At 32.8% G+C, this 22,133-nt stretch overlaps 2 protein-coding genes across 3 annotated transcripts in view; one reads left to right on the top strand and one right to left on the bottom strand.

The window, feature by feature from the left end:
- Positions 1 to 1,378: 1,378 nt before the first annotated feature.
- Positions 1,379 to 19,404, bottom strand: LOC143046103 (uncharacterized). Of its 2 annotated transcripts, none has more exons than XM_076219094.1 (8): positions 19,336 to 19,404; positions 10,136 to 10,235; positions 8,833 to 9,101; positions 6,773 to 6,988; positions 5,967 to 6,050; positions 4,917 to 5,481; positions 3,818 to 3,974; positions 1,379 to 2,695 (listed from the first exon to the last, which is right to left on the bottom strand). In XM_076219094.1, the coding sequence occupies exons 3-8, from the start codon at positions 9,091 to 9,093 to the stop codon at positions 2,437 to 2,439; spliced, it is 1,542 nt and encodes a 513-aa protein (XP_076075209.1). In that variant the 5' UTR covers positions 9,094 to 9,101; positions 10,136 to 10,235; positions 19,336 to 19,404; the 3' UTR covers positions 1,379 to 2,436. The 2 variants fall into 2 exon arrangements, with proteins under 2 accessions (XP_076075209.1, XP_076075210.1); XM_076219095.1 differs by having other exon boundaries at positions 19,302 to 19,396.
- LOC143046102 (bone morphogenetic protein receptor type-1B-like) overlaps positions 19,399 to 22,133 on the top strand; it is a 22,029-nt gene continuing 19,294 nt past the window's right edge. The window contains exon 1 of the mRNA XM_076219092.1: positions 19,399 to 19,503. Within this exon, the coding sequence (XP_076075207.1) occupies positions 19,431 to 19,503 (73 nt within the window). The 5' untranslated portion in view covers positions 19,399 to 19,430. The remainder of the gene's footprint in view (positions 19,504 to 22,133) is intronic.

Here is a 22,133-nt window from a genome sequence, read left to right as displayed (position 1 = left end):
AATATCAATGTTTAGTGAGAGTTTTATGTCTCTAGCATATTTTGATTTTTCGTATGGTAGGTGGTGAGCAGTTCTCTTTTATGTAGTTCCACATAAACGACAGTTATAGTCTGGGTCCATTATTTACCATATCTGTTGACAAAAAAAGACTATATTGGATTTGTTTTAAAAGGGTTGAAGGGTAGAAAAAGCACATCATAAGTTGTGATTGAAAGTTGTTTGTCTTACGTCCAGTGGCATGTATTTCATTCATATTCGGGACTGTACATATTGAAAATTGAGCCGATTTAATCAAGATTTAAAAAAAGACAATTTGATTATAGAGCAATTATAAGACTTACTCCAAATCCAGGGTTGGTATAACACCATGTTAAATAAGGCTTTACGTATATAATTATATATGAAATATCCTGACTGCCAAATATACATCACTGAATTCTGATTTCATGGACATGTATATGTTAAGTGCACTGTAAAACAGTTTCAGTTTACGTTTTTGATATAGACATTAAACCTTGTTTTTTAAGTGCATATATAAAGTATAAGTTGATAACTTTAAAATTTGTCCTTGTGAGAAAACAAATTGAATACTCGGGTCATTAGACTTTTTTTTAAATCTTGGCTAGTATATATATTGGCATAGTCATACATGTTCAAATGATAAAATACTGACCATGGCTTTATATGATCGAAAAGGTCTTTCAATTGCGGGTAGACATGAAGTTTTTATATTCACAATTAAAAAGATATTAACCAACATTATATAAATAGCTACACAACGAAGTGAGATCTCTGTTTTCTTCTGCTGTATTTTGTTGATGTTGGTACTTGTTCGATTAATTTTCGTATTTTAAACTGGAAATTTCTACTTTCCAGGATTATCCCGTACCTTAACTATATAGATTACTCGAAACTTCACAGTATTTATTTTTATCAAATATATTTATTTTTAACCGGCGGTAACCGGAACACACCTTAATTACGATTTAAACTTAACACACAAACTAATGAAATATTGTCACTCACCACTTCAAAACGTTGTAGTATTCAAAGTTCTCGTCCGATTTTCTTGTTTTGTACATCAGTCGATTTGTTTTGAAAAATTGAATAAATCTGAAAGACCACAGACGAGATTGAAATTAACAAAGGGGTTTTCCGACAGGTATTAGAGATAACCTTTCGCAATAAAAACCACGTGATGATAAGAAGTATGTCTGGTCAGTTTAGGACGGCGGCATCGCACATGGTCACAAAGGGCTATTAACGATAAGATACTAATTAGTCAGTTTCCATATCTTTTCTACAGAGCTCCCCGGGTTATAAATAAGTGCTAATAAATCGTTGTAGTTCCTGTCAATATAATACTTCCATGATCTCAGTAAACAATTGCGTTGTTATTCATTAACAAAAAAGCTAAACGAAATCAATTACACATAGCACACAAACAACAAACAATTTCTACATTTACAAAATTATCACAAACATTTGTTCTGTTTTTTTACATAAATGGCACTCTGTTAAGTCCACTCTTATTCAGTTTTTAATTTTCTAAGACAATAAAAAAGAAACAGGAGTTAATTATATTTTGAGGCAATAAAACCAAATGTTTTCTTCATAGGCAAGGGTTGTAAAATTTTACATAATTCAATGTTAAAAAGAAAATTTGGGAAAGAATTCATGCTTGCTTACTACATGAAGATGAGTATTGAGTATCAAAAACTTTTCCTATCCAAAATTATTATGGCTATATAAAAAAAAAAATGGTATGGTCTTAGAATATACAAAACAGTTGGTCATAAAAAAGAGACAAATAGCTTCAAACAAATATCTGAATATTCTGTAAGATCTTAGATATACTGCAGATGACAACAACAAAAACTCTGAATGATGCAGAACAAAAACTGTTAACACACAGAAATGTATTGTAATGTACACGGAAGCAAACTTGTATACTATAATTACTGATAAATCAACCGTGATATAACTGCATGTATGTGGGAGTGGATATCCCTTATAAAGTACATCCAGTAAGTTACCAGATAACTGTCTTTTGAACAGTATAATTACATCAAGCTCAGAGGACCATGCCTAAAAACTTGAGGCTTACAATGTATTTTAAAAGTGTTTGATAAACAAAAATCAAACATTCAAACATTCTATGTTTTTCTTCAAAAATCATAATAAGTTAAATTTGATTTTTTTCAAGTAGCTCAACAACATACAACTATCCACATTTTATTTCATAAATGCCAATTTTTTTAACTGTTTCATGATTATGTAAATAGTTTTGTGGTTTTGCCTGTGCATAGAAATCATTTGTTGGTAATACATTTATAAAAATTGTTGTGGAATGAACTACAATGCATATACATAACCATATCTGTAAATTTTGTTCACATGTATACCAATGCAAATATACCTACACAATGATCAACATCAATTAGAATCTGACCAGGCAACAATTTTCCTATTAAGTACTTTATTAGTAACCTCTAACAACAAATCAATCATTGGTTTATAGAATTTTGACTTTGGTAACATCATGTCCAGACAAATTTCATAATGATCACAACCGGGAATAATCCTGACGGTGACATCCATCATGTTATCTTGTAAAGCTTCAGCAAGTTTGGTTGTCGATGTTACTGGTACTACATAGTCTTCTGTTCCATGTAACAGTAGTACACAAGGAGCACTGCAAAAATAGGTAAACATAAATTATTAGACAATCTTAATGGATGAAACTTCTCGATTTCTTATTACAGTAAATTCAGGATTACTTAAATCATTCTGCTTTTTTAAAAATGGGGAAAAAGTTCGAAACTAATTATTGTGATTTCAAGAAAATCTGCATACAGATATATGTGTTGGATATCAGAATACATTTCTTATTATTGTGATCTTCACCTAGTTGCTTAACTTTCATTTATAAAAACTTTCACAAAAATCTGAATATAAAGTATTATAATGCATTCCAGATTCATTTTTCTGCTTTCTTAGGATCTACCAAAAATAAGTTAAAATATGTATTATCAAATGAAGATAATAACTGATAAAATACTACATCAATAAAATTGAGAATGGAAACGGGGAATGTGTCAAAGAGAAAAACAACCCAACCAAAGAGCAGAAAACAGCCGAAGTCCACTATTAAATGGGTCTCTAGCGCCACGAGAAAATCTTGCACCAGGAGACAGGGTTCAGCAGGCCCTTAAAGGTTGCACTTTGTAAATACAGCTGTTTCTCAAAACACGCCTCTTTTGGGGAGATCTTGAATATTCATAGAAAATTAATTTTGTTTACATACTGGTTCCCAGTTATGCTCTCTGTGTTCAATTTCACAGAGATGTACCTTGGGAACGTTACCAGTAAATTTACATGTGCATATTGTTTACATTGAAATCTGTGGTAACCTTTCATTCGAGGTAGGGGTAGTTGAGAAAATTAGTGTTAGTTTAAACACTGAGAAGTCCAGGGCATATAAATGTTGAAAATATGCCGCACAGCCCTATATTTTGACCTTTGAAAAAAAATTGTGGTGCATATGAACTTTCAATTCTAGGATAAGATTTTTCAAAACTTCATAGTAAAATTGGTACAGTTTTGGCTGTAAAAGGAGGAAAATTGAATTTTTTCTTGCACTTTTTTATGTGATCACATAAACTACAAAGTAAACAATAGAACAAAAGTAAAAGAGCTGTTTTTTTAGTTTGAATTTGCAGTGTGATTATTGTAACAACAAATTAAAAACAAATTAAAGCTGAAAAAAAAGGTGAAATTTATGGTCATCGTAATGAATATTTTCCCCAAATCTTACCTTGCATTAGGTGATAGTGTTCTACTTAGCACAATTGGTGAAAATCTATCAAAATATTCTTGTCCATACATAGCTCTGGCCATACAAGATATGTCTTCTATACCTCTGCTTGACTCATGTTCAAAGTGATCACTAATGTTATATACTCCTGCCAAACCTATTCAAAATAAATTTCAATAAGTATAAATACATAAGTCAATAGACCACTTTCGAGTGTGTCCGTCACAGGAAAAAACTCATCAATTATGCACACCTTTATGACGTCATTTACCAGATAGAGGGGATCGCCTGTGTCCCTGCACTATAAACGTTCATCAAGCGTCTTAGTGATCGTCATTTTGCAGGATATAATATTTGTTCTGTCGATACTTAATCACAAATCCCTAATGACAGCAGTGCTGGAAGACGATTATGAGAATTCATTTTGCTGAATAATTCGAGCAATATAGTTTTATAGTTTTCCAACTCGCTCAACATTGGAACAGAAGTGATGGTGCCCCTAAACGCACGAATGATGTTCACTAAAACCAAAGTTTTTGACAGAAATTCATCGAACCCTAAAGTTGTCTATTTATTTGTAGATCTTTCATTAAAATAAAATTCTGCCAACCTTTGCATTTAAGATAAAGATTGAATTAAATTACATATGTCAATACAATAAATATTTTTGTGAGTTTGAAATCAAGGGACATAACTCATGTAAAAATAATTATCAGTTCTGATTTTTCATCTTACCAAAGTATTGCCTACATAAACGTATGCAACATCTACAAGAAATGTAGGTTTAAGTGTCTAAACAATGCAATTGTCCAGATAAACACAGCTGTTTCAAAGGAGTTCCAAAATTAAGAAAGTGTGAGATGAATGGCAATGCTGTCAGTCAAAACACTAATCTAACCTTTATGATACACTGCATCAGAATTCTTTGAAAGCACAGTTCAAAGTTTGGCTTCATATTGCAAGCAAAAACTGAAGTTTGAATCATTGCTATAGTTTTAAACTTATGTCAATATACTACATCAGCTAATTTTTGCATTTTTTTGTGTAATCATATAAACTACAAAGTAAGCATTACGACAAATTAAAATGTGATAACTACCTATGACTACTTTAATTGATTTACTAAGATCTGTCAGAGATGCATGTGGTTCTAGTTCCTTTGGTCTGGCTATTTCATCATTGCTATTTATAGTTTCAAGGTCCTGTGTATGACTTGTTGGCTTTAATTCAGTTTCTTCTTTATTTATATCACCACTAGCCATAGTTTGTGAATTATCTCCCTTTTCTACACTTTTTTCTCCAGTATTGTCATCAGTTTCTTGACTCTCAGGGTCAGCTTCTTCTGACTTGACCATCTCAAATGTACTGGTTGATAAACTGGTACCCTCAGTGCTCTCTGGTAAGCTAGGCATACTATCTTTGGTTTCAGTAGAAACAGGAGCTACAACAGACTTCTCCTGGTTATCGTTCACCACACAGAATGATGCTGATGATCCTGAACTATCATCAAGTGTGTCAGAACGAGGTTTATTGTTAAAATATGATTCATCAAATCTGATCCTACTTTGCTGAGATTCACCTGGAATTTCTAAGCTTAACAATTCTAGCACTGACATCACACATAAATGTGCTCCCGAGGAATGTCCAATGAGTACTATATCATTCTGCAAAGTAAAGATTTTTTTTATATTAGATTGCCTTTTTTATGTTGATGATGTGTAGTCATTTGTAGTAGTTTCTTAAGCACATACTTTCAATTATGGCTCATGATTGAAACTAATCATTATTCATCTACTCCATTTGTAGGAAAAATATTTTCTTCCAATCTTTTATGCAATAGATCAGTGTTAAATTGAATATATACCTCATACTATATTTTTTTATTTAAATGTTTTGTCCCTCTTACAAAAATCAATTTTACCAATGAAATTCATCAATTGCATTTTAACGGTTGATATTCTTAAGCTTAATTCATTAAAACATAAAATCCCAGTATTGTATTTGTCAGGTCAAAACCTCTAACTGGGGAGATCTCCTGTAAGTCCAATAATTGGGCAGGTCAGCATTCTGAACAAATAAATAAAATACAATAAGGATATAAACACTATTTACATGCTTTGATAAAAAGTATATTGCTATCATTATATACCTTATTAGCACCATGTATATGTGGATTGTCACAAACCCATGCCACACAGTCCACAACATCTTGTATCATATCATCCACATAGCCCTACAAAAAACAATTATTGTTTATCAATGGTATCAATCTCATATTATATAGTACAAAACAGGTCAGACTTTTTTCACTTCTTGTATTTCTATTGTCCCTTGTATTACAAAAACCTACGGTATAAAAACTCAATAAAATAAGATTTTCAAGTTCATAAGTTTTAGTACATGTACTGGTATAAATACAATCTGTAAATTATTTGGTTATTGTTGAATATGTATGCATGTATCATTAACATTGTGTACACATTACAATTTCTTAGGAAATGATGTAATGTGTAAATTTCATTGTAGGGGTATTTTCTCTTATTTTTGTGATCACATTAACTGCAAAAAATAGTTGAATCAAAAAAGATATTCATGGAATTTTAGGATGATACATGTCATTTCTTCTATATATTATGTTTTAAAACATAATAAAAAAAAGCTTAATATAGCAAGCTTACATGTAGATCATTTTGAACAGCTGCTCGAATGCAGTTTAAACCACAAAAAGGTTTAAAAAATACAAAATATAGTACATAGACCAAACTGGAGTTGTTTATGAAAGAGTTACAATGATTGACCAAAGATCAATTGGAGTAAATGTTGTCATTCAACAATCATTTCTTACTATGACTTAATAATTTATACATAAGTTTTGTGACATAGGAATTGTACAGGAAAATGTATGAATTTGAAAGCTGTCTATCATGTTTATCACTATTAAAGTCAACAACCAACCTTTGGATAAATTGATAAATTAGGACAACACACTACTGCTTTTAGTCTATTGGCAATCTCTACACAGAGTGGACCATACATGGTCTTTTCTCCAGAAGACCAGGCCCCTCCATACACAAACACTACTACTGGCATTGACATATCACCACCATCCTTTCGTGGAATGTTAGGATGATACAAGTCTAGGGTACAATCATTTCTCCCATATGGTATGTTCTAAAATAAAACAACAAAAGCTAAAATATAACAAGCTTACATATAAGTCCCTTTTTCCAGCAGTTTAATTGTTCTTTAAAACAGAATTTATTTGTAAATATACAATACAATACATTATCTTTAAAAATTAAGTTTATACTCCTCATAGCCAGACAAAATGTGCACACTATATGCCTCTCTGACTGTGAAGAACAAATCCTGAATGTTACATTGACAGTATAAAGTTCTCACTACTGAAACTTAGATTTCTGACAGTGATTAACAAAGCCTTGACTACTCATATTTTTTACAATGATTTACAAAGCACTGACTTCCCTCTAACATTAAATAATAAAGCACAGGTTCTTTACCTTTCTGACAGTGAAAGACAAGGCAATGGCCATTTGAAGGTACAAATCTGGCAGTTAGGTTTACCTTTCTGACAGTGAAAGACAAGGCAATGGCCATTTGAAGGTACTAATCTGGCAGTTAGGTTCTTTACCTTTCTGACAGTGAAAGACAAGTCAATGGCCATTTGAAGGTACAAATCTGGCAGTTAGGTTTACCTTTCTGACAGTGAAAGACAAGGCAATGGCCATTTGAAGGTACTAATCTGGCAGTTAGGTTCTTTACCTTTCTGACAGTGAAAGACAAGTCAATGGCCATTTGAAGGTACAAATCTGGCAGTTAGGTTTACCTTTCTGACAGTGAAAGACAAGGCAATGGCAATTTGAAGGTACAAATCTGGCAGTTATGTTTACCTTTCTGACAGTGAAAGACAAGTCAATGGCCATTTGAAAGTACAAATCTGGCAGTTATGTTTACCTTTCTGACAGTGAAAGACAAGGCAATGGCAATTTGAAGGTACAAATCTGGCAGTTAGGTTTACCTTTCTGACTGTGAAAGACAAGGCAATGGCAATTTGAAGGTACAAATCTGGCAGTTAGGTTCTTTACCTTTCTGACAGTGAAAGACAAGTCAATGGCCATTTGAAGGTACAAATCTGGCAGTTAGGTTTACCTTTCTGACAGTGAAAGACAAGGCAATGGCAATTTGAAGGTACAAATCTGGCAGTTAGGTTCTTTACCTTTCTGATAGTGAAAGACAAGGCAATGGCCATTTGAAGGTACTAATCTGGCAGTTAGGTTCTTTACCTTTCTGACAGTGAAAGACAAGTCAATGACCATTTGAAGGTACACATCTGGCAGTTGGGTTTACCTTTCTGACTGTGAAAGACAAGGCAATGGCAATTTGAAGGTACAAATCTGGCAGTTAGGTTTACCTTTCTGACAGTGAAAGACAAGGCAATGGCAATTTGAAGGTACAAATCTGGCAGTTAGGTTTACCTTTCTGACAGTGAAAGACAAGTCAATGACCATTTGAAGGTACAAATCTGGCAGTTAGGTTTACCTTTCTGACAGTGAAAGACAAGTCAATGGCCATTTGAAGGTACAAATCTGGCAGTTAGGTTTACCTTTCTGACAGTGAAAGACAAGTCAATTACCATTTGAAGGTACAAATCTGGCAGTTAGGTTTACCTTTCTGACAGTGAAAGACAAGTCAATGGCCATTTGAAGGTACAAATCTGGCAGTTAGGTTTACCTTTCTGACAGTGAAAGACAAGTCAATGACCATTTGAAGGTACAAATCTGGCAGTTAGGTTTACCTTTCTGACTGTGAAAGACAAGGCAATGGCCATTTGAAGGGACAAATCTGGCAGTTAGGTTTACCTTTCTGACAGTGAAAGACAAGGTAATGCCCATTTGAAGGTACAAATCTGGCAGTTAGGTTTACCTTTCTGACAGTGAAAGACAAGACAATGGCAATTTGAAGGTACAAATCTGGCAGTTAGGTTCATTATTTACCTTCCTCACAGTAAATGGATCTAGGTTGTTGTAGAGTTTCTTCCATTTCAGGTAGGAAGATGCATATTTCAAGGTAGTATATAACTTTTGTAGTACAGCAAAATTAAAAGCATAAACTTTCTTTGGACTAAATGCTCTACGATATTTGTTCTTTGTATTAGGCCAACCATACAGTAGACTTCCAAGCAATGACGTTGTGTAGGGTATTACCACTGCTGTAGATGTCACAAGCAGGACTGTCTGTACTATTTGCTTAAGCATTGCTATTGCTACAAAATAAAAGACAATGTAAAAAAAATCATGCAATCATGGATTTAAGACTGATTCTACTTCTATTTTTGTTTCATGCCCAAAAATCTCCAAGTTTCAGTGAACTATCTAAATCTAACAATTCTTTTCTTACAGATGAAAAATATCAGACAGAACAATTTTATACACTAAAAACAATTTAACTATATGTTTAATGATTCCTTTTAAAATCTACATTTGTATATAAGCCTTAACTTAGACAAATAAAATAAACAGTACATAACTCCACAGTGCACAGTTCAGATTGAATCTGTAATTTAGTTTTGTTGGGAAAATAAGTGAAAATGTTCATATTCCTACTAGTACTTAATCTATTATCTGCTCATAGGGGTCTCAATGGGGCGTTCCGATCCCGGATCCCGCTTACTGTTTTGTCAGATTCCTGTATCCTGCTAACAATATGTAGGTAAGCAATTCTCATTTTTTTGCCATTTCCCGGGTCCTGCTAGACCTCATTGCCCATTTTAACGACACAATAATTTGACTTTCACGTGTCCCGCTTACAAAAAATCAGCAATCCCGTGTCACGCTTAGATCCCAATGAGACCCATCTCATAATCTAATGAAAATTTACTACTGGTGTTTAAAACAAAATCAAAGATCTTTCATCATATAATTATAGAGTTGCTGCCAAAATCATGTGTTATGGTGTCTACAAAATGTTTTCTTTCATGCAGCAAGTGATCCTAACTAATGAAATGGGACCTATCCTCTCCTAATAAAGATGAAGATTAAATAAACTGATAAGTATTAACCTCTCTTATAAAATGCCTTGAGTAGAGGGTTTACAGAAGCTGAGCTTATGCACAACCCTATAAACCTATTTTGAATAAAAGATTGTATAAACTATATAGTGCCTACAAAATATATTATAATGCATTCAGGTGTCCTTGACTTCCAATGTGTAAGCTTTACATTGAGAATGGTTTATCCTTTCCTCATGATAAATCATTGTAGCATTAAGTGAAGGTGGATGTAAGTGTAAATTACTCACTATCCAAATATTGTTGATGTAAACAAAGTTCTATACAATCATCCCCTTCCAAACAAACATCATGTACAAACCAGTAAAGGCAGTTAAATATGTTTTGAATCTGAAATTGAAAATTCATATAGTTATAATGGTCATATAAACTACACTTAATTACCATTTTCCTTATTATTTTATTGTTTACAGCTTTTCTATACTCTAGTTTTTGCCAAAAATGCCAACTTAAATGCATGATTTTTTTCATTGGTTGTTAGTGGCTTAAAACTAGCTGTCAGTAACTGCAAGTTTTATCAGATCTCAAGTGTCTTTTTGATGATAACATCTGGAATATGTGGTACCAAGATTGCATTAAGAAGTGATTTTTTAGTATTTTAATCTGTTAATGTGGGAAATTTTAATAAAGTAGAACAGTGAGCTTTGAATTACTCATGATACCCAAGCTATCAAGTAATTGATAAAAAGAAAAATAGAAGAGCAATGGATATGCATATTACCACAAGGCATTGCATGTATTCATGAAGTTTGAAAATAAATTTATCAATATTTGTAGATCCCTGGAAAAAATGCTACTAAAACTTCATACACAGCCATTAATATGTGTGAAGCTCCTTTTTTATTGTCTCAAGAACTAAAATACATTTAGAAGTGTTGTGATATTGTAATTGTTGTGTTTATTTGTGTTGGCCTGATTTGTATTGTGTGGCCTGATAGTTGTTTACAGAATAATTTTAGAATTGTGCAGTGTAGAAATCTCTGGAACAATTACAGAATGATTGGAACTTTCCAGAATGATCCTAATAAAAGATGCATTATATAAACTTCTACATTTTACTAGAAACTTCTGTTGTAACTTTCTAGGATTTTCCATCATAGACTGTTCTAGAATCTTCCATGACAAATATATATATATATACAGACACTAAAGTTAGACTCACTCTTGGATTTGGACTTAGACATCGATAGACATTAATATTCATAGCCTTTGGATTAACACTTTTATTCTACAGACAACATCATACTGGATTGTGACCGTAATATTCAGATTGGATTCCGAAAGATATCCGGATACAGATAAAGATAAAAGATTGGACTCATATTTTGACAGTTAAGTTGACAGTAATATTTGTGTAATACTTCTTGTAAACTTTTGTATAATAAATATTGTTAAATTTTATTATTGATTTGTGTCTTTTGTTGGCTACAATTTAAAGGCGATTTCTGGCCGTAACAGAAATTGGGGGCTCGTCCGGGATGACGAAAATATCTTATTCAAAATTTATTCAGTATTTTTACTATAACTAGCCAACAAAATTCTACAAAATGGCATTTGATGCCTGGAAATTTTTGAAAACGCCCGACCTGGAGGGGTTTGATAATTTAAAGAAAGAGGAATTAGTGTTGCTTGCTAAACATCTGAAATTAAATTTTAGAGTATCTATGAGAAAACAAATCATAAAAAATTTGGTAATAGACAAATTAGTTGACGCAGAAATTTTAGGTGAAGAAGCTCTTGAACTTAAGGTCGAAAATGTTGACACTATCAAATTAAAACAGCTTGCATTAGAACATGAACTTAAATTAAAAGAACTGGAAATGAAGGAAAGGTTGGAAATGGAGAAAATAAAAGAAAAAGAAGATGAATTTAAGTTAAAACAGGCAGAACTTGAAATGAGGGAAAGACTAGAGATGGAGAAACTGAAAATTGAAATGGTCAAAGAAGAAAGCAACACTAAAGTCCAGCAGAAATCAGAATATTTTGATGCAGCAAAAAATATACGTTTGGTTCCCAGATTTTGTGAAAAAACAGTCGATAAATATTTTCCACAGTTTGAGAAAATTGCTCATAATTTGAATTGGCCAAAGCCATATTGGACTACAATGCTACAAAGTGTTTTTGAGGGCAAGGCTGCTGAAATATACTCCGCACTTCCATCAGAAAAAAGTTCCGATTATGACACTGTGAAACAGGAAGTTTTGAAAGCTTATGAGCTAGTACCAGAAGCATATAGACAGAAATTTAGATCTTATAAAAAGTTTGATTCACAAACCTATGTGGAATTTGCTCGGGAAAAAGAAGATCTATTTGATAAATGGCTTACTTCAAAGAAAACAGATAACAATTTTGATAACCTAAGACAATTGATGTTATTAGAAGAGTTCAAACAATGTGTTCATTTAGACTTAAAAACACATTTAGACGACAAAACTGTTGGGACAATACATGATGCAGCTGTTATTTCAGATAATTATACCATTTCACATAAAAGAAGTTTCAAGGGTCAAAATGTTAATACTTCAAGTGGAAATTACAAAAATCAAAGCACTGAGCGTACTGATAGTAAGCCTGTTGCACAGAATAAGAGTCAGTCCAGTTATAATATGTCTAGTCCAAAATTTGATACTTTTGAGAAGAAGTCACTGACTTGTGCTTATTGTAAGAAGATTGGTCACCTGATGGCTGATTGTTTTAGACTCCAGAAGAAGAATGAACGAGATAATAAGCCGAAGACCAGTGCTTGTACGACACCTTATAATACCAGTACATTGGAATGCCCTGCGCGTCAGGCTTTTAAGTCCAGTTTTTGTGATTACATGGAGGAATACAAACCCTTTATGTCTGATGGGTTTGTTTCTATTGTTGATGATACCACTCTTCAGCCTATTAAGATTTTACGGGACACTGGAGCTTCTCAGACTTTATTGTTAGAAGGTGTGTTGCCTTTGTCCGAGAATACTTCTGTTGGTGCCTCCGTTTTGTTACAAGGTGTAGAGTTAGGTTGTATAGATGTTCCTCTCCATCGTATTTATCTGAAGTCAGATTTGATAACTGGACCAGTTGTTGTAGGTGTTCGTCCTAATCTCCCTGTTGAGGGTGTTACATTATTGCTAGGAAATGATCTAGCTAGGAACAAAGTGGTTGCAGAACCAATTGTTACCAGTGAACCGGTGGTGGATGTTAAATCACCTGAAGATGATGCTGAATTGTATCCAGCTTGTGTTGTTACTAGGGCGATGGCTAGAAAACAACAAGATGAGGATTTGCAAGAAAACCAGTTTGATTACATGGACCTTTCTGACACTTTCCTAGCCGACATTGAAGGTCCTGGTAGCTCAGAAAAGGCCATAAGATCACCTAGTGTTAACAAGAATGTTATTATGCCATGGCCAGACGTAAACAGCCATTCATTAAACAGAAAGAACTTTTTGGAAGAACAAAATAAAGACCCTGAGGTTCTTCAGCTCAACCAGCGGCCTCAACCACAGGAGGAAGCAGACAAAGTGGCTGAATGCTATTTCCATCAGGACGGCATTTTAATGAGGAAGTGGAGGCCTCCTGATGCTACCCCAGAAGAGGAATGGAGAGTGGTATACCAAGTGGTGGTGCCTAAAGTTTATAGGCAAGAAATTATTGGTCTTGCCCATGACACCCCCTTGGCTGGACACTTAGGTATAAGGAAGACTTGCCTTAAGATCTTGCAGCATTTCTACTGGCCCAGACTTCGAAATGATGTCGCAGAATACTGCAAATCATGCCATATATGCCAGGTTGTTGGTAAGCCTAACCAGAAAATACCACCAGCACCACTTCTACCTACTCCAGCCTTTGACGAACCTTTCAGCAGAGTTCTAATTGACTGCGTTGGACCTTTACCAAAGACCAAAACTGGAAATGTGTATTTATTGACAATCATGTGTACATCCACACGCTTTCCTGAGGCTATTCCGCTAAGAAATATCAAGACACCTAATATTGTCAAAGCTCTTATCAAATTTTTCACGTTAGTAGGACTTCCTAAGTCTATACAGTCCGACCAGGGATCAAATTTCATGTCAGGTTTATTTCAGCAAGTCGTGTACCAGTTAGGGATTGCTCAATATAGATCAAGTGCGTACCATCCAGAATCTCAAGGTGCCTTAGAACGTTTTCATCAAACATTGAAGAACATGATTAGAACTTTTTGTTTTCAATTTGACAAAGACTGGGATGATGGAGTTCACTTTCTACTTTTTGCAGTCCGAGAGGCTGTTCAAGAATCCCTTGGATTTAGTCCCTTTGAGTTGGTATTTGGCCATACTGTAAGGGGACCGTTAAAATTGATTAAGGAAAAGTGGCTTACTGAACATACTGACTTGAATCTTTTAGACTATGTATCTAGATTTAAAGAAAAATTGTATACTGCTTGTCAAATTGCACAGAAAAACTTAAAAAATGTACAGAACAAGATGAAAATTTGGTATGATAAAGATGCCAGGGATAGAGTTTTTGAGCCTGGTGATAAGGTACTTGTATTTTTGCCAGTCCCTGGACATCCTTTACAGGCTAAATATTGTGGTCCTTATACAATAGAGAGTAAAATCAATGATTTGAATTATATTGTAAAAACTCCAGGTCGGCGCAAACAAAACAGAGTGTGTCATATTAATATGTTAAAACCATATTTTGAGCGTACTAATAAATGTGAGAGTAAACCAGTTGCCACTTTAGGCATGGTTAAATTTGAGAACAATCATGACAAACCAGATGTAATTGAACAACCTTTTAGTTCTAAATCTATGGAAGAGACAGTTAGATTGAAAAATTCAGAAATTTTGTCAAATTTAGACTCAAAAGTTGCACATCTGTCTTTTGATCGTAGAGAAGAAATAAAAACTTTGGTATTTTCTTTTAAAAATCTTTTTCCAGATGTGCCAAACAAAACCACTTCTGTTTGTCATGATGTTGATGTAGGAGATGCTTCTCCAATTAAGCAACATCCTTACCGGCTCAATCCACTCAAACTTGAAGTTATGAGAAAAGAAATTAAATATATGCTTGACAATGATATTATTGAGCCGAGTAACAGTGAATGGAGCTCTCCTTGTCTCCTTGTGCCAAAACCAGATAAAACCTTTCGTTTCGTGACTGATTTCAGAAAAGTAAATTCAGTCTCAAAATCTGATTCCTATCCAATTCCAAGGATAGACGATTGTATTGACAACATTGGTCAAGCAAAATTTGTGAGCAAATTTGATTTGTTGAAAGGTTATTGGCAAGTTCCATTGACACGAAGAGCTCGTGAAATATCAGCTTTTGTTACACCAGATGGCTTATTTCAATATACTGTAATGCCATTTGGCATGAAAAGTGCACCAGCTACATTTCAAAGAATGATCAATAATGTTATAAAAGATTTAAACTGTTGTTATGCTTATATTGATGATCTAATTGTATGTAGTGATAGCTGGGAACAGCATTTAACACATTTGTATGATACTTTTGATAGACTGTCACAATCAAATTTGACTGTTAATCTTGGTAAAAGTGAATTTTGTCAGGCCACTGTTGATTATTTAGGGCATACAGTTGGCCAAGGTCAAGTGAAACCTATTATGGCTAAAGTGGAAGCCATTTCCAAATTTCCTCCTCCTACAAATAGAAAACAACTTATGAGATATTTAGGCATGATTGGATTTTACAGAAAATTTTGTTCAAATTTTGCTACTGTGGTTCAACCATTGACTCATCTTTTACGAAAAGATTCTAAATTTATCTGGAGTGAAAATTGTCAAAACGCTTTTGAAAATAGCAAATCACTTTTAATTAATAGTCCAGTTCTGATTACTCCAGACTTTGAAAAACAATTTAAACTTGCCGTTGATGCAAGCGATGTAGGAATTGGAGCTGTTTTATATCAAGAGACAGATGATAATGTTGAGAAATCTATATCATATTTTTCTAAGAAATTAGATAAACATCAGAAAAATTATTCAACTATTGAAAAAGAGTGTTTTGCAATGTTGTCAGCACTTCAACATTTTGATGTATATTTGAATCCCACTGTATATCCTATTCTTGTTTGTACTGATCATAATCCTCTCACCTTCATACATAAAATGAGAAACAAGAATCAGAGGTTGACTAGATGGAGTTTATTGTTACAGGAATATGATGTAATTGTAAAACACATTAAGGGTAAAGATAATGTAATAGCAGATGCTTTATCTAGAGCTTATTAAAACACTTTGTATATACTATGTATTTTTGTTCATATTATTCATGATAAGTTTTTGTTGCACTGGGACTTCTTTTGGGGGGGGAGGTGTTGTGATATTGTAATTGTTGTGTTTATTTGTGTTGGCCTGATTTGTATTGTGTGGCCTGATAGTTGTTTACAGAATAATTTTAGAATTGTGCAGTGTAGAAATCTCTGGAACAATTACAGAATGATTGGAACTTTCCAGAATGATCCTAATAAAAGATGCATTATATAAACTTCTACATTTTACTAGAAACTTCTGTTGTAACTTTCTAGGATGTTCCATCATAGACTGTTCTAGAATCTTCCATGACAAATATATATATATATATACAGACACTAAAGTTAGACTCACTCTTGGATTTGGACTTAGACATCGATAGACATTAATATTCATAGCCTTTGGATTAACACTTTTATTCTACAGACAACATCATACTGGATTGTGACCGTAATATTCAGATTGGATTCCGAAAGATATCCGGATACAGATAAAGATAAAAGATTGGACTCATATTTTGACAGTTAAGTTGACAGTAATATTTGTGTAATACTTCTTGTAAACTTTTGTATAATAAATATTGTTAAATTTTATTATTGATTTGTGTCTTTTGTTGGCTACAATTTAAAGGCGATTTCTGGCCGTAACAGAAGTCTTCAACAATAGGCAGGTTCCTTAAAAATATAATTAAGTTCTAAATCCACCCAAGTCTATAATCAAAGAGCAGATTGCTCTTAGGGATATGATTGCCATTGTTTTCATTGACACATGTATACATGTAGCTGGATAATATTATTTTCAAAACTAATTCAACTGCACAATCATGTAAAATGTAATTTACGTAATCTGAAGTAACAAAATAGCCAATCCCTGATACAAGTGTATGAACAATTATACTCATTGTGTTTTATTTTTGTACTATCAATTCCAAGTTTACTTTCCACAGCAGTCACATTCCCAACTCTTTTAAAAATATTTAAATTCCTTTGGGTCAGTGGTCATGACTCCTTTCCAAAATTGTGATCCTATTTAATATAACACGACGTTTATCGACAGAACGAGTTATTTTCTCTTGTTTTCAGAATTTACAGAAGTTACACAACTCGAAACAATAATATTTAAGAATCCATTTCGCCGTAAGGGGTGTTGCGATGTAGACTACATTTATTTTAATTTAAATGATGCAAATGATTTAAAATTATGAAACAACAATAACCCTCAATAGTAGACAAACATAGAAACGATCCCATGAGTTTTAAATCAATCAATGAGTGGGGAATCCAGAGCAACCATTTAACCTTGAAGTCAAGAAAACTATACGCATGCGCATAATTACCTAAACAAACCCTGGTGCAAGAATGTATATTAGATGTTTATTAAACAACCTAGATGGTTCTGTATTTCTTTATGGAAGTACAATATCAAATATCAGTTTCATTACGCTGACATATAAGAGAAACTCCACTTCAGTTCTTACATGACAGAAATAGATTTATCAGAATTCAGAGAGTCTCTCGCATTTTTATCAAAACTGGGGAATTCCCTCTGATGTGTTTCTAAATTTATAAAAACATTAAATATAAATACTGCTTAATTCTGATTTTCCGTGTTGTTAAAAACATGCATATAAGTCAAAAGAAATATCAAACATGAAGATTATGATAAGAACATTATAGTAAAGTTGTTTAAATTCAATCCCTTTGTTTGTTTTTACCTTTTAAAGCAAGACAATCATAAGAATGTGATATGTTCCTTAATGTTTAGAATAAAATGATTGACGTGAGGGCATTGCCCTGAGCCACTGGTATAAGTCTACAGATTGCTTGAAAGCAATCATATCCCAAAAATGTTCATTTTAGTTCAATTAAATCAATATGATACAATTGCTTCAGAGGTTAATTGGTGCTTCATATGCTCCTTTTTGGTGTGATAAGATACAATATGCTTTAAGGTTCATCATAACAAGAGGACAAATATGGCTGTATTTACATGCCAAAAATTACAGACTTACTTGTGAAGTTGAAAAAAATTTAATGTCTGGCATCCACTAAAATATAATAAAGTTAAATGCATTTTGTGTTTCAGAAAGATAAAATCTCTTCTGAATTTTGATGGGCATTTTTTTTCCTTCATGCAAAAGGTCTGAAAATTAACTAAGTTGTTGTACAACTATGAGATGCTCCCTCAGGTAAAAAACCGGTTTGTTTTGTTTTGATTGTCTTAAATTGACATGGACAAGAGGTATCTTCACATCTGCAGGTGAGTTAAAGAGTTCATCTGAGTCAGTGAGTGGACAGTATCAAAGTAATTCAGGTGTTTGTTTATTTTTACACCTTCTGCAGAAAGGAAAAAAAATGCCAAGCAAAAACCAAAAAAGATTTTATCTTTCTTTAACACAAAATGCATTTAACTTTTATATATCTAGTGGATGCTAGGCATTAAAACTTTCCAATTTTCTTGCATAAAATGTCAATAATAAACTAAAGGAAAAAAGAAGATATTATTTTTCTTCCATATATACTACCCACATTCAAGCCTTCCCCCACCTCACACCTGGGACAGTGGTGTAAGGCAGCAACCATTTAATTTTCTGGGGGGGGGGGCTATGGTTTTTTTTTCTAGACAAATTTTTTTTTTTCGCCTGTGGCGAAAAACAATCTATTTTTTTCGCGACAAGTCGAAAACAATTTTTTTCTTTCAATTCTAGCATTACATATAGTGGCAGCTGAGGGTGAAACAAACAATTTTTTTTTCTCAGAATCAAAAACAAATTATTTTTTTCTCCAAAAACTAGAAACAAACTTTTTTTTCCAAAAAAAACCATAGCCCCCCCCCCAGAAAATCAAATGGTTGCTGCCTAACAATACAGCAAAATAGCATGATGTATGATGTCACACCAAATAATTTAGGAATGACTTTGCCTGTGAAATTGTTAATGTGGGAGAACTTTTATTAGTATTAGGGGTATAGACTTATTAGTCCTAATCAACTTTTCTACTATTTATGATATAACTCAGTTGAGGGATAAGTTGTCCACCTTTGCCTTTGGGCTTTGGATGGTTGTCTCCAAACTGATAATGACATAAAATATTTAAGATATGTTATGTTCTATTAAAAGAGAATCGATCAATATTTAGTTATAGCGGAATACCGAAATATGGGGAGCTGTCACACATTATTTTTACCACAAATTGCTATATTCTAAAAATTCTTTGAAAAGCAGACAACTTTGAAACCGGAAGCGGAAACCACTGTGTAAAGGTGAAGGACAAAAGGGGATATGGCGACGACCAGTCGCATACTTTTCCTTTCATTGTTTATTTCAACTTTTTCCCTATTTTTCATTGAACAAGGTAATTAATATCAATTGATCTTTTTTTCATGTGTTATTTTTTTTAGAATGACCACAGCCTGTAGGAAAATACTACTTTAATTTATTTTAATAAGCGGTTTCTTCGATATTTACAGTTACACACAAAAATACTGAACTCAAATACACACTTCGACACAGGAAGAGCACGCCCCCTAAAAAAAAACTGAAGTAAAGGCAAGGATTTATATGCTGTATACATTCTTAGATAAGATGTTATTCAAATGTATATTCTTAATGAAAATTTGAAGCAGTTAAATGATATCAAATTCAATTGATTCAAGCAATAAAAAGTTCTGGGGGACACACCATAAAGCCTGCATGTATTGATATTTACCTGCATTTGTTGACAGAAATGTGTGATGTAAACAAATGAATTTAATATATATTCCAGAGATAATAAATTAGTACAAAGATAAAAGGCCTGATATGAGATAAAAAAAAAAAAAGTTCGCCCAGGAATGATTTAGAATTATTTTCCCATTGAAGATATATGGCTAAAACTGGTTATAACATAAGGTTTCTGTTTTTGCCTTTTGTTTTTTAGATTTTGCTTTTATTTACTATTGTATGTTTGAACTATCTTCGCGCCCAATACACTTTCACACCCTACACGTTCGTGTAAAGCAAAACTATATCCGGGTGAAATTTGATCCGGAGGAAAAAATGTCACAGAAGTTGTTGTTATTTTTTTATCCGGAGGAAAATATTTCCCTGGAATATTTTTTCCTTTGCTGTGAAATTCTATCTGGGTAGTTAACTTATTGAATAGTTATTAGAAAAAAATTATCCTTTACAAATTTATACTATGAAATAATAATAGTGTATTTAAATAAAACCTATTTTGTAAAAAAAAATGTATTATAATGGGAATTATTTCACAAATTATCTTTGAAAAACTTTCCTGAAAAAATTCAAGTAAATATCATTCTTTCAAAAAGAATATATCATTATAAACATAGAAAGAAAACCAGAAATAATTTCAAAGATCGTAATTGTGAAATTATATCATGATTAAATAAGGTAAGTGAAATACATGTAAAAGTGAGTTGTTTTCAGATCTCAGTACAAATATAAATTAAAACGTAAAGGTAGAAATATAGTTGCATTACTACTGTTAACAGTAAATGGAAGAATTTGATTATGATAATTTTTTTAACTATATAAATATAGTCTGGGGACAAAGATGTTGTTGTTGATTATATGGAAATCAGATATATTATAGCATAACAATATATTGGAACAAAAGCAATTTTAACAGCTGAATAGTATTTACCTGTGAAATGTTATCTGTCTTATTAAAAATTCATGTTGTAAGTCATCTTGTTATATAAATGATTATATAAAAAATAAGATCCAAGGAAAAATTTCACTATGAAATAGATTCAGGAATATATTATATTAATATCTTTAAAATATAAATTGCTCATAATTACCTCCCTTTGATAAATTATGCAAATTTGTTCTACCTTTGTGAAACATTTTATAATTAAAGTCAGGTATATATTGATTGCGAGTAACTTACATACTAGTTAATGGGACTATATTTCACAAGGTTCTGTGAAATATGATACGGCAAATATATACCGGTACATACTATCTGCATAACACAGATAAATTTTCACACATCTGGAAAAATTCTACCTGTGAAATACCATGCCTGGAAAAAAATTACCGTGACAAATTATCCTCAGAATAAAATATCACAGAGGAAGAAATAAACCGTTATATTCGCACCTCACATGTTCGCCCCCCCAAGTCCATATGTGTCCAATTTTATTTGAATTGCAGTTGTATTATTTGATTTTTGTTATTTGTATATAACAAATAGTTTTTTAATAAAATTTGAAGAATTATTTTAAAGATTTTTTTTTTTTATCAATTTGATTATTACTGCTAATTGGTATTTAAGCAAAGCTAAATTTGGGGTTATTGTTAGGGGTTTAAAAAAATATATTAACATGATTAAAGCAATAAACTTACCATACTTACTTACTTACTTACTGCCCGGTATGCCATCGGCATGTAGGGCAGCAACAAAGGTTCTCCATTTCTGTCTGTCTTTGGCCATCTTTTCTACTGTTCCCCATGTATTATTCATGGTCTTCAGTTCTCCTTCTACAGTATGTCTCCATGTGTTCTTTGGTCTACCTCGTTTATGCCTTCCTTCTGGAGTCCAATGTAGAGCTGTTCTAGTGATGGAATTTCTATCTCTTCTGATGACATGCCCAATCCATTTCCAACGCCTTCTCATTAATATTGTACCCATGCTATCCTGATGACACTGTCTTAAAAGGTCTTCATTAGATATTTTGTTTGGCCAGAAAATACGTAGGATTCTTCTTAAGCTTTTGGTATGGAAAATTGACAGTTTGTTTAGATCTAATTCTGTCATCCTCCAGCATTCAGATCCGTATAGCAGAGTAGATAAAACACAACTCCTGTACAGTTTAAGTTTGGTCTTCTTACTGTACTGTGATGATTTCCATACATTGTTTAATGATCTGAAAATATTTCTGGCTTTGTTTAATCTGTTCATAATGTCATTTCCTGCACCTCCATCGTTTCTTATTGTACTTCCTAGGTATGTAAATGTTTCTGTGATGGGAAGAT

Source organism: Mytilus galloprovincialis, chromosome 9 (genome assembly GCF_965363235.1).
Source record: "Mytilus galloprovincialis chromosome 9, xbMytGall1.hap1.1, whole genome shotgun sequence".
Lineage (NCBI taxonomy): Eukaryota > Metazoa > Mollusca > Bivalvia > Mytilida > Mytilidae > Mytilus > Mytilus galloprovincialis.
This window is presented reverse-complemented; position numbering and strand designations above follow the sequence as displayed.